Below are 12565 nucleotides of genomic sequence, written 5' to 3'. Positions count from 1 at the left end.
TATGTGTCCCGTAGCCGTTGATCAAACCCTCCTGCAATAGTCCGAGTCCACCTCGGTAGGACAAAATGTCTATCGCAGCGTATTCCTCTAGCATTGCATTCCAGCTCAACGAAATCTGTGTTTTCCTTAGGCCTCTATATTCTTCCCGTTGTAGTTCAGCCCCCTCTGCCTTACCCCATCTCAACATTTCCGTGTGCCATTCCTGTAGGGACGGAGCCCCTAGTGGCTTTCCATCTTGTATTTATGGCTCTTTTGGCCAACTGGAGCACAAGATTAACAGAACGAGAGGCAGAGCTACCCTTCTTCTTACGGGGCCCTACTCCCAGTATTCCAGTGTGTCATTCCGGTGCACCGGGGCTATATCCATCAATATTTTGCAGACCATCACCCAGTAGTGTCCCAGTCTAGGGCAATCCCATATCATGTGTATCAACCCTGCATCGGGTGCATGGCAGCGCAGGCAGTCATCTTCCGCCCCCTGAAACATAGCGCCCAGTCTGTGTGGGGTTAAATAAGCTCTATGTAACACCATCAATTGAATAAATTTAAATTTAGGATTCCGAGAGACCTTCTTGGGGTGCCCTAATATAGTGTCCCACTCCTTAGCTGTAAATGCACGGCCTACGTCCCCTTCCCACTTGTCTCGTAATGGCCGTAAGGAGACCGCCTTTTCAGTTCGAATTATGTGAGTTAGCCATTTTGTCAATCGTGCCCCATTTCCCATTAGGTATTGCATGGTAAGTAATGTATTTGTGGATGGTTCAGTGCCCTCAGGTGACCATGTAGTGAGTATGTATCTGGATATGAGCGCATGTAGGAGGAACAGCGTTTCAGGGGCGTCATGCACACGCACAAACGTTTCATGCGTCATTAATACACCCTCCGAAAAAAAATCCCCTATCGTAGTGATGCCCGCTCCAGCCCATGCTTGTAATGCGCGGTCAGTGGTCAGCCCCGAACGTGTAGGGATACCCAGTAGTGGAATAGTGGGGGCATACGGCGTCTTCTGTCCAGTGTACCTCACTGCACTCCGCCAATAAGTAATAGCTAACTTCAATAAGTGGGATGTCGACGGCAATAGGGGAGCCTGTGGTAATAAAAGCCTGTATATGACCTCCTTGTCCCTGTCCCGTGACGAGCTATCCAATTCTTGCAAGTTACGTCCTGCCAGCCAATATGCCAGCCATTGCAACTGGCTGGCATAGCAATATGCACGCAAATCCGGCACTCCCATCCCCCCTTGTTTCGTGGTGAGTTGTAATTTCACTAGGCTATTACGTCTGCGTCCTGTACCCCATATTAGGTCGGACACCAGAGAGTTCAACATTTTAAAGATCCTCGCGGGGACTAGTATCGGTAAGTTAAGGACCCGCCGCAGCAGCACCATTTTCGTGATGGCTACTCTGCCCGCCCCCGATGGGGGCAATGAGACCCAGAACTGAATTTGAGATTTGAGAGCGGCAATCGCGCGCATAAGATTGCCGTCCAGTAGGTCTGCAGCATTACGATAAATTTGTATTCCGAGATATTTAAAGGTATCAGGTGCTATGTGGAAAGTCCAGGGGCCAAACACGAAGCCCCCGCTTCTCGCAGCCCCATCAAAGAAATATGCGTATCACTTGGCAGCATTAATAGCCAGGCCAGATAGATCTTGGAACGACTCGAAAATGGAGGGCATTGGGTGAGGATCTGCAGTCATGTCCTTGATATAAAGAATGAGATCATCTGCGTATGCTGAGACAGTGTGGGATGTGCGACCACGCGTTATTCCCTTGCAGATGGCAAAGGCACGGAGTCCGTGTAAAAGCGGCTCCAGTGCCAGAATGAATAGCAACGGCGACAAGGGGCAGCCCTCTGGTACCCCGCGCCACCACATATTGCCTCGAAATATGCTGACCCATATGCGCGCGCGCAGTGGGGTTCGTGTAGAGTAAGCGCACTCACGCTATATATTCCTCAGGTATACCAAAACGTGCAAGTGCATAGAACATATAGTACCAACGTAAGGAGTCAAACGCCTGTCTCAAATCAAGGGATATGCAACCTTCCCTAGTTCCCGTATCTACTGTGCCCAGCATGGCCTGGTGCAGGCATCTGATATTGAATGCAGTGTTCCTACCAGGTACAAACCCACATTGATCGGTGTGTATTAGCGTGGGGATATACTGACCAATTCGAGTGGCCACCAATTTACTGAGGATTTTATAGTCCGTATTAAGGAGCGACAAGGGCCTATAGCTCTATATGAGCAGAGCATCCCTCCCTGGTTTTAATAGCGAGACCACTAACGCTTGCAATGTAGTGGCGGGGAGACCACCCTCTTCCAACAATTCACGATATATACATTGCAAACGAGGACTTAGTAAGTCGGCATATACCGCGTAAAATTCAACCGGTAGACCATCAATCCCTGGAGTTTTATTGTGTGGTAAAGCCTTAATCGCCTGCCGGATTTCCGCCCCTGTGATTGGTCTCATTAAGTCCTCGCATTGTCGTTGTGGGAGTTGTGGGAAACATCATCGAAGAAGTGTTCAAATTCAGTGTCAGTAAGGCCAGGCAACAGACCGTAAAGGTGTTCATAGTAGTCCCTAAACGCAGCATTGATGTCTAATTGCGTGGTCACCACCACATCCACACTATTCCGAATTTCTAATATGGGCGTAGGCAAGGGGGCGTTCCGGACCAACTGCGCCAACAGTGGTCCTGACCTATCAGCTTGTGTGTGCAGTTTCTGTGTGTACAGCCGGTAATCAACAACCCGCAGTTCTTCAAGTAGCTCTGCGTATTGAATGTTAGCCTCTCGCAGTTGAGTTAATTGTTCACTTGTCCCCGCAGCCTCCCCCTCCAGTGCGGCTAAGCTACCCTCCAGTCTCGTAAGCCGCTCTATGAGAGCAAGACGAACCCCTGTCTTGGTGCTAATTGCCACTCCCCTGATGACCGCCTTAAATGCATCCCATTCCATTAGGCGAGTGCTAGCAGACCCCGCATTCTCCGAAAAATAATGGGCAATCGCCTCTGAGATGGCATTGCGGAAGACCTGATCCTCCAGCATCGCAGGTTGTAGTTTCCAAGTCGGTGTGGGGGTTGGGATCTTGCCCCATTGTAAAGTCAATTCCACTGGGTTCTGGTCAGACAGAGTTTTACCCATATGGAGCACCGAAGTAATGGACCCCATCAATGTACCGGAGCATAGGAACTGATCTATCCGGGTGTGTAGTCTGTGTGGTGGCAAGTAAAAGGAATACTCCCTATGCCCAGGGTGTTTCGCCCTTCATGCATCATGGAGATCCCACCCCTCCGTCCACCTTCCAAGTGCCTCTGCTTGTTTCTTGCTTTCAGTGACATGTAATGGGAGATGAGACCTGTCTAAGTCGACATCTAACACAGCATTAAATTCGCCCCCCTATCACCCAAGGATAGTCAGCCCATTCTGTCAAGACTGTGCCCAGTGTAGTTAGGTATTTATCCTGGTCAATGTTCGGTGCGTATATACAGCCCATAACCACATGAGCCCCATCCAACAAGCCATTTAGTAACACATATCTACTGTTGATGTCTATTTTCTGCTCTAGGAGTTTAAAAGGGAGTTATTCCGCAAACACACCGCAGCCCCCCTGGAGAAGGCTGAATATGTTGTAGCAAACAGTTGTCCCCTCCATTTTCTCTGCAATTTGGCAGCCTCGTCAGTATTCAGGTGAGTTTCTTGCAAGTAAGCTATAGCAACCTTCCTTCTATTAAATTGCGCCAGGACTCGGTGTCGTTTATGCACTGAACCCAAGCCCCTCACATTCCACGTGCAGTAGGTGTATGTATTATGTAATGCCATTGTGGTGCAGAGAGCGTAATTGCCACGTGTTCTGTGGGAGCCAAAACCCTGCAAACAGAAGCGGTCTACGAGCCGAGCATGCATCAACATAAAAAAAATCCCCAATACTAGGTTCCCTCATTGAACAGCAGAGGACCAAACTTTAAACAGAAGTCAAACAATGAAAGCATCATCGCAATCGCCTGGGGGGTAAGGGCCAAACCTGCGATAGTTCGTAAGAACAACGTATTGCCGATACTGATATATATGGGTTACATTAGCATACTTCGCTATAAAGCTTAGTTACACTGGACCCACAAAGCAACCACCAACAGTAATATATATATTGCAAAAACCTCCGTATACTTAACTACTCCCAGACATCTCGAATCATAACATTAGAAGTCTCTGGCAACCTGAGGTGTAATCGAGGGGAACAGCATTATGCTAGTTACAGAATCAGAGCGCACTGTGTCGACATCCGATGAGTGCTCCGAGGGCGCAACAGCCCGCTGACAACACACCATATAATATTAGGCCTTTTGTTACTCCCTAAGGAATGGTATAGATGTGCCCAACTGGGTCTGGTGCTTGCCAGGTGGCGTATGGCCATTCATTGGGCAAGTTCGGCACCACCGATGCCGAGCAAATGGAGAACTGACCTACTAGAGTGGACAGTGGCTGAAGAATATAGTCTTAAGAAGATGCGCACGGGTAAAAATGCAGAGAGGGACTTGGAGTTGTGGGGTGCAAAAGTGGACCTCCTAGGAGAGAGAACAGAGGTTAGATAGTGGATGGCTCAGCTCCGGTTTTGCTTGTGGATGGCGGTGGTGGCCCCCTAGATAGTGGAGCAAGGCCACTTTCCACTCTACAACAGCTAGGAGGCTCCCCCCAACCCCGCTTCACCCCAGGCATTGCTGGGGCTTTGCTGTCTGTGCTGAGAAAGGTATGACTGAGAAAACGAATGGTGGATGATTACCAGCTCCCGCCCACACCCCTCTTTCAACAGTCTGTTCAAAAGTAGGCCGTCTAGTTAACGCATGCACAATCCCAGGTTGTAATATATTGCTTGCGTTGGGTCCTTAAGTGCTGGAACGCTACTATGTTGCATGACTGACTTGTGTTGCTGACTCTGGTCTTGACCCAGAGAGTTTTGTAATGTATTGTTTGCAAATTACACAATGCTAATAAAGCAATTTTGAAGGAAAAAAACTTGGTAGGAAGACATAGTCCCGTAATCAAGATCACTAGCAAGGTCAACATTTATAAAGTGTGTATAAAGCTATTGGCATTTTCCGAAACAATACAATACAGTGATAGAGGCAGACTGGTAGGCCATAGTCATCCAGCGACTGATAAAGTAAAGACGTACAATATTTTAAAACTTCCTCCACCCCCAGCTAAGGTCAAACGGCCCAACGGCAATACCTCTCATATTGATAAAAGCTTCTGCCAGGGTTTAGGCAAGATTCAGTGGCACATCACCATACAAAATACAGTGGTTTATCAATCTGAAGCCAGTTGGTGAACAAGCTCTTGAGTACCCTTTGTTTTCCCTGTTTTTGATTGAGTCTTCCCTTGCTTAGGTGGAGATTGATTGTGAGCTGCAGGTGGTGGTGTATGACCAGAGCTCCCCTGATGTCTCCTCGCTGCCGCCTGAAGGTTTCCTTGCTGTGCTCCTCAGCAAGCTGCAAAGTCGATTTTGCTTCGTGCACCTTCTAGCAGGTGAGACCACAATTTACTGTGAGCACCAATTAATACTATTGGCATTGTCGTCAGTCACACGTTTCTCTTACGTTTTCCTCCCAACCCCTTCTCTTCAACACTCTTTTTCCTATGGCTAATGGTCCTTCCTCGCCACTGTACTTTACTCTGCCTTTTTTTCAGTTATGAATCCACGTATGCCACCTTGTTCACCTCAACCTTCACCCCTTTGTTTGTGTTCCCCGTTTCATTGGCTAAACTATTTAAATTGAACATCATGAACGCTTTACGTGCATGCGAGTTTCTCTTGACGACATGATTCCTGATACTATGGTTAAATTTCCTTCTGCTACTCCTGAGATATGCCGTAAATATCCAGTTTGATTGTGGCCTTTAGGCAGGAATTTGTGCAATAGATTTGTATTGGTGATTGATTATTGTGATGGAATCCTCTAGAGCAGAGCACATCACTCCATTACCACTGCTTGGTTGGTGGGGTGACGGTGTTATTTAGGTTTGTTTGAGCGAACACTGATAAGATAGCAAAGCCTCGCCTCGCTGACTCATCACGTCAGTTATTGCACAAAGGAAACCAAGGTCTTGTGTCAGCATGCACAAAGCTTGTGGCATGGCTTTCGGTGATAACCCTCCAGGGGTCAATGAGGACGTGCTTGAGGAGCAACCGGAGTAACCCAAGGGTATCTCAAGACTGCGCTGTGCAGGGGGCATGAAATTGATTGAAAATGTGCCTAAGACATCTGTCAGAGGGAGACCATTGCTGTTGAGATACCAGCATTTGCAGACTAAAATTTGATCAGCAGCACTACTTCAAAGTTAACTAGAGATGTACAGAGGCAGTCAGAAGGGCACGGGTTGTTGCTGCTGTTAGTTGACATACTGTACACGGAGGCGCCTGGGCAGTGGTTGACATGGTCTTTTGTGAATGGGCGGTGTAGGCTAAGCCAGGGAGTCTAGGTGGGAGTGAAACCTTACCTGCAGAGATTTAGGGATGGTTGTTGGGTTGCCTCTTGAGGTAAGTGATGGCTGACAGTGGAGAGGGGAGGGAGGGAGGGTGTTCATTTGTAGTCTGTGAAGAGGTACCCAGGCACTTGTTTTAATGGAGATCTAGGCACATCCTCCTTTCAGCATTAAATTGCGATATTACAGGTATTTAGAAGTTGTATTCCTTTAATGTGAATGTTGCATTTTTCTCTCTCACAGAATGGCAGTCCTTAAAATGCTAGTCAGTGTTCTAGACTAAGAAATGGAAATAAATTCATTCAAATATGCGCAAGTTTGGCATACTGTTGTGCTGTCAGTGTTAAAAACCACAAACCTGCTTTGTCCTGTTCATGCTGTATCGTTTCTGTTTCTGTTATATGACTGATTTGCATTAGCTACACGTTTCTGCATCTCAAGATGAGACCACACATGTCGCTGTCATGCTGATTTTTGTGTTCTCGTCTGAAAAAGGATCCGCTGCCAGAGGAAAATGCCAGTGGCTTGCATGTGAGACTTTGGCTTCTCTCGCCGCCTTCACTTGCCAGTGCAATAATTCCACATTTCTCTGACCTAGCTCTTGAGTATGTTTGTTTATTTTGCTAGCTGCACTGATCTTTGCCAGTTCCGGCGCTTGCACCAACTAAGTTAAGTGCTGCGCCGTTCTGTGATATGATCTGTGGAAGTCCCTACCCAAGAAATTGAGGAAAACTAATTTTCAATATTTGGCTGTCGGCAGCATTAAAACGTTAAAAAAAGAATGCTGTTTTGCGTGAGGAAAAAGGAAGAATGTTATTTCCCAGCTGCCAAACAGCTGCTCTGTGCTGGCAAGTAAGAAATATAAAATGTTGTGCAGAGGGATATTCACCACCATACTTTAGGGGACCAGCTGAGTGACCCATGTAAGAATCATTCTTTCAGTCTCGGGTCATCTCCCCAGCCCATCACAAAGTGGCTAGCGGGAATAGCATCCCTCCTTCCCAACGGACTTCATGTCTGTCCGTTCCTTTTGCTATGCTTGGCATCAATACCTGTAAAGCTTGCTGTTAAACTTGTACACAGCCTAGGAGTTTCTTGCATAATTATATATCCTAGGATCATGCTCATTACAAGTTTCAGTAGGAGTAAATGCTGGAAGTTTTGATTGGCTTAAGCCTTCTCTTCCAAGGCCAGATGTTATTCCGCAGCATGGGATAAAACTGATCCACTAGCAACATTTCTTGGATTCGATGACCTCGTGAATCATCAGAAATTATTTGTTTTATTTTTTTATTTTTCTTTAGGTCAAACGAGACTCACCATAGTATCAGAGCCCTTTACAGAGTTATAAAAGTATATACAAATACAGCGTTTAAACTTCAAAGTTCAAAACCAGTAGTAAAGTCGTTTGTGTGATTTCCTGCAGATGCTTAACATTACTACAGTCTTCCCTGAATGTATCCTTTGGGTAAAACCGGGCATGAGGTTACAAGAGGTGTGATAGCATAGCTCAAAAGAAAAGACAGGATTCATACCTTGCAGGAGGGATTCAGTTGTAACAATCAAATATTTTACATTGCACTTTAGTTAGGTAATCTGATATTCTCAACTTGAGCTGGTCATACTGTAGACCAGCCCAATTGGAAGTGCCATTGGAAGAGTTGGTTTTTCAGTTTCCTTGAATGTGCTATATGAAGAATTTGCCGTGATAGCTACGGGAATGAAGTTGTAGATTTTGAGTCTGCATCACTGGTGCTTTTGAATGAAAGTTCCTATTTTCTTGAAGAGTGCACTTTTGAGGAGTTTTGAGAGTCTTCACTTGTGAGAGCTCATGTGCCACTTGAGATGGTTATTAAGTTTGCTTAGATGTTGTTGTTGTTTTCCAGTAGAAACAATTCTATATTTTTGAAGTTTCTAACCCAAAATGTGTGGGAAGAGGGAGTTTAGTTGTCATCAGTGTCTTATATGTGCAGAGTTAATCATGTAAGCTGTAATGCCAGGTCCATTAGTTGTTATTGGCTCTGTCATTTGAGAAGGCCAGTTGTCTGGGTCTGCTAGCCAAGGTAGAGAAGGTAAAGCCTGGTCGATAATTGGGTTGGGACTTAATTGGTGGGGAAGATTATAGGACTATGAGGAGACATTGTGAGTGGGGTCGGTTTTAAAGTCCTATTGGTTAGCTTGTGTTAATGACCCTGCTGTGAACTGGACTGCTAATTGGAACAATTACTAAGATCGGAGACTTAAACTGTTAAGGTTTACCAACCGGGGAACTTTGAATCCTCCTTTAATTTGAGTCTTCTTTAAATGGACGAGCTGTTACATATGTGCTGGATATGAAGTCTGCAGGGAGACCTGCTGTGTTTTTGACTACACTTCTTTGTGCTGCAATTAGAGAGAGACATTGTTTTTTCCCCCCGCAGAGGGTGAAAAGGAGAATTGGAGTAGGCATTTCTCAAAGGACTCACCATTATCATTGTACGGTAAAGGTGGAACTTTTTACTGTGAGGAAATAATTTAGGACACTCAAGAAGTCACCTGTCATTAAGATAGCAGGTTTTTTTCCTAAATATCCCTGCTTCAACCTTTTTCCGGGAGTTCAACACTACAAATTGCTTAAGGCTCTGTGGCAGAGTACCTGGAAATCTGCCCAAAACCCTCCAGTTTTAAAGCTCTTTCTGGAAGGGATCTATTATTCAGGTTCCTGATTTGGCAGTCAGTTGCACAGATTCCTCTTTAGGTCCCAACATCGAATACAACTGGGAGGAACTGACCACTTCAGGAGGATAATTAATGATGGAGTGGGAAAGCCACATACATTTTTCACTTTGTGCTGCTTTGAACTTTCTGGCTTGTATGTTTTTTTATGATTAGGTCTTGTGCTCGTGGCCTTTGGTCTCCTAAGTTGTTTTTTAATGTCATAGATCTTTAACTTGCGTTTGATGGGTTTTAATCCCAAATGCAAAGTCCTCTTTATTAAGTGATATTTGTATTAGTTTTTCTTAATTTTCTTCTAAACTTTGATAACTAGGTCATATTCATGTCCTTAACGCCACTAGATGGTGAATTGTACTTATGCATAACCTTTGCAAAGTTACCTTTATAAGGTTGCTAAAAATAGCCAAATTATGTTTTTCCAAACCTAAAAAAGTCTGTTCAGTACACCATACTTTAAATGTGTATTGTTGCTTTGTTCTGAGCAGTTTGAAGTTAATATATGTGTAGTTCAGGTTATTATATCAACATGTATTTGGCTGATGGTGATTTGTTGTACCATTATGTACATGCTTGCACTTAGTCATTGGAAAGAGCCGGACAACATTAAAGGAAATGTACAAAGTGAATTGAAATGTACATTTCAGAAGTGGCATTTGTTTAAATACCCAAAAACGTATCGCAGAGGATAGCATGTCTTATGCATTTCTCATGCAAATATTACTACCCTCAATCTCTCGGTCAGATAATTCTCATTTTCTCTCATAGTTCATGCCAGAAAGCCAACTAGTGTAGAATGCTGTAAGCCCTATTTTTCTGCTGTGTGGACTTGCTCAGGATGCTTCGTGTCTGGCTGCAGTGGGCAGAACATCAGCTCTAGAAGGGGAAGATTGCAGTGACCCCCTTGATTAGGTCTCGCCTAGCGAAGCAGCGCATGCGTTACTCGCCTTGGCGAGACCTATTGTTGTCAGTTTGGTGGGTGAAGGGGGACATGATATGTGCATGCGTGTGGAAGACAGGTGATGTGCATGCATACGGCTCGCAACGTTAGCACAACTCCTGGTCGTACCATACGCGTGCACATCTCCTGTCTGGTGCGGCGCACTTACGTCCGCTCCCCTATGTGCCACCGCTGACTGCAGCTCTCCCGGTGCCCTGCATCGAATACCTGCCAGTATCATTAGCATAGCTTGACATTGATGGAGAACTCCGTTTCGCCCCCCCCAGCTGTTTTAAAAACACTCTTGAGAAGGACTTTTTGGGATGTATGCTGTTTCTGTGTATACTGACCCAAGTTCTGTGAAGTTACCCAATCTGGTAGTAAGTGGATTTATTTTAAAAGCTGTTGTAATTGTTTTTAGTTTTCATAATGTTTAGTTTTTTGTCAAGTGTTTTTTTTCCGTCTGGCCGGTGTCACTTCCACCCTTTTAAATAACAAACACGTCCTGCTTCCTTCTTTTCTAAGCACACTGCAGGCTCATCTTGTTAGCGCTATATATAAATACAATTACAGTTCACCAAATCCAGCCACAACACTCAAAACAAATACACATGGGTAAAAGACATTGCCATTTACAATGCTAATAGCTCTAACTCTCGCAAATGCAAGATCTATTGCACTGCAAATGCTTGTTTTTTTGATGGTTCAAGGATTATAATGAAGGCCTCAGTTTTTCCACTTGGCTTAAAGTAGCACTGTCAGGAGTTTGAACTCGGCAAGAGTAGCCACCGGCATATGGTTGTATGTTTGGATGGTACAAAATATCCTTCCACGCTCCTTGTTGTGCTTTTTAATTACCCTAATCAGCAAGTGACTGATTTCTTCTCTCTGTGGCCTGAGTTCATTTTCAAGGTGCTCCTTATGTCCTGAAATTGACTTTTGTATGGTATTTGAATTAATCTTGAGTAATACAACAGTTTCTATTCTGTCTTTGTAAATGAATTGTCCGGCAAAGATGTTCAGCAGTAGAAGCGATGCCTTTTAGTTTGTGGTACTTCTCATTATATGTGAATGTTCCATGCAGGTTTTCACCGAGGATGACCCAATGAAAAATGTTATTCAGTAGCACAAACTAAAATACACAACTGGTATGACGGTGAAATTACACATAATGTGGCACTATGAAACACTTCACTCTAGGTGCCTGATCTACTAGACTTACTCGTACACTTTTAATTGATGATGTTCACCAATGGCAATGAAACCTCCAAAAACATCAACACTCCATGCCTTCCAAATCGCTTTGAACACAGATATGGTTGTCTGTTCCATGGTGGTGGTGTCCCGAGTTCCAGATGTTGGTAACTTATCACATGTAAATCCACTAAGTCAACAAATATTTTGGCTTATCATATTCACACTACACAGTGCTCTTACTGCAGAGGAGCTTCACATGTCATGGGATTCAATAAAAAAAGATTTATTTATTTCAGATTCAAGTGTCAATCAAAAATATGTTTAAGCAGCTGATAATTATAACCTTGATAGCATAATATTGTCTACCAGCCTTTGGGCACCTGACTTAAAACATACCAGAGGTGAGTCCTTTCCAAGCCCCCTTGAAAGCATTAAAATATCCCCAAAATATAAAAATACCAAAACATGTGCTTTGACACTTTGGGCTTTTTTAGAACAACATCCTCCGACCTTCCCCTATCTATCAGGAATGCCCTAATGCTACTCCAATTTAGGAAGAGTTGCACTCACCTCTTAAAGAACACTATATGACAATGCAGTAACAGTACACATCTGCTCCCAGAATCCAGCTACCTCTTCTATCACTCGTTGACTGTATGCTTGCCTTTTACCCTTTAAACCTCTAAAATTCCTTTTGGCAAGGTTGCTGCAATACGAATACCACATACATTTTCACACACAAACGTTTTAGCAAGTAAATGAAAACACTTCTTTAATTCGGTTGGTAATGTTCTTAACCAAAATCCAAGGGTTAACGAGAGAGCAAAAATGATCCTAATTTAAGGCAGCTAGAGAAAGTTAGTCAAATGACTGAAATTAAGGGGCTTCATGTTTGAAATTGTCAGTAGTAGTAGCCTCTGGTGAATAAACAGCATGAAATTTACCAGCAGTATAAAATCTATTGGAATTTCTAAACAGAGATTTTCATTGTAGCATCTGAACGCCTATAGTAGGGAAAGAAAAGGCAGTGCACCTTACCGGTGGTTCGACAGTGACCTTTACACTGCCTACCTGTACACTGATTGTTCATGTGGGTAGGTGGTTGGTAGGTAGGTATGTAAAAATCAAGTTTATTCAGACCATAGTCTCTTAAACCAGATTACTTAATAGCATACATAATAAGTATCCTGTACTTTAATTTATTTGCAGAGTTTTATATAGCGCTGGCT

The 12565-nt window shown here is 44.2% G+C and overlaps 1 protein-coding gene across 5 annotated transcripts in view; it reads left to right on the top strand.

Moving 5' to 3' along the window:
* DUSP16 (dual specificity phosphatase 16) overlaps positions 1–12565 on the top strand; it is a 402719-nt gene that overhangs the window by 220097 nt on the left and 170057 nt on the right. For all 5 annotated transcript variants that reach the window (XM_085652099.1, XM_085652100.1, XM_085652102.1 and 2 more), the window contains exon 3: positions 5392–5530. In XM_085652099.1, coding sequence (XP_085508225.1) covers positions 5392–5530 — 139 coding nt within the window. The remainder of the gene's footprint in view (positions 1–5391; positions 5531–12565) is intronic.

Source organism: Triturus cristatus, chromosome 4_1 (assembly GCF_964204655.1).
Source record: "Triturus cristatus chromosome 4_1, aTriCri1.1, whole genome shotgun sequence".
Classification (NCBI taxonomy): domain Eukaryota; kingdom Metazoa; phylum Chordata; class Amphibia; order Caudata; family Salamandridae; genus Triturus; species Triturus cristatus.
This window is presented reverse-complemented; position numbering and strand designations above follow the sequence as displayed.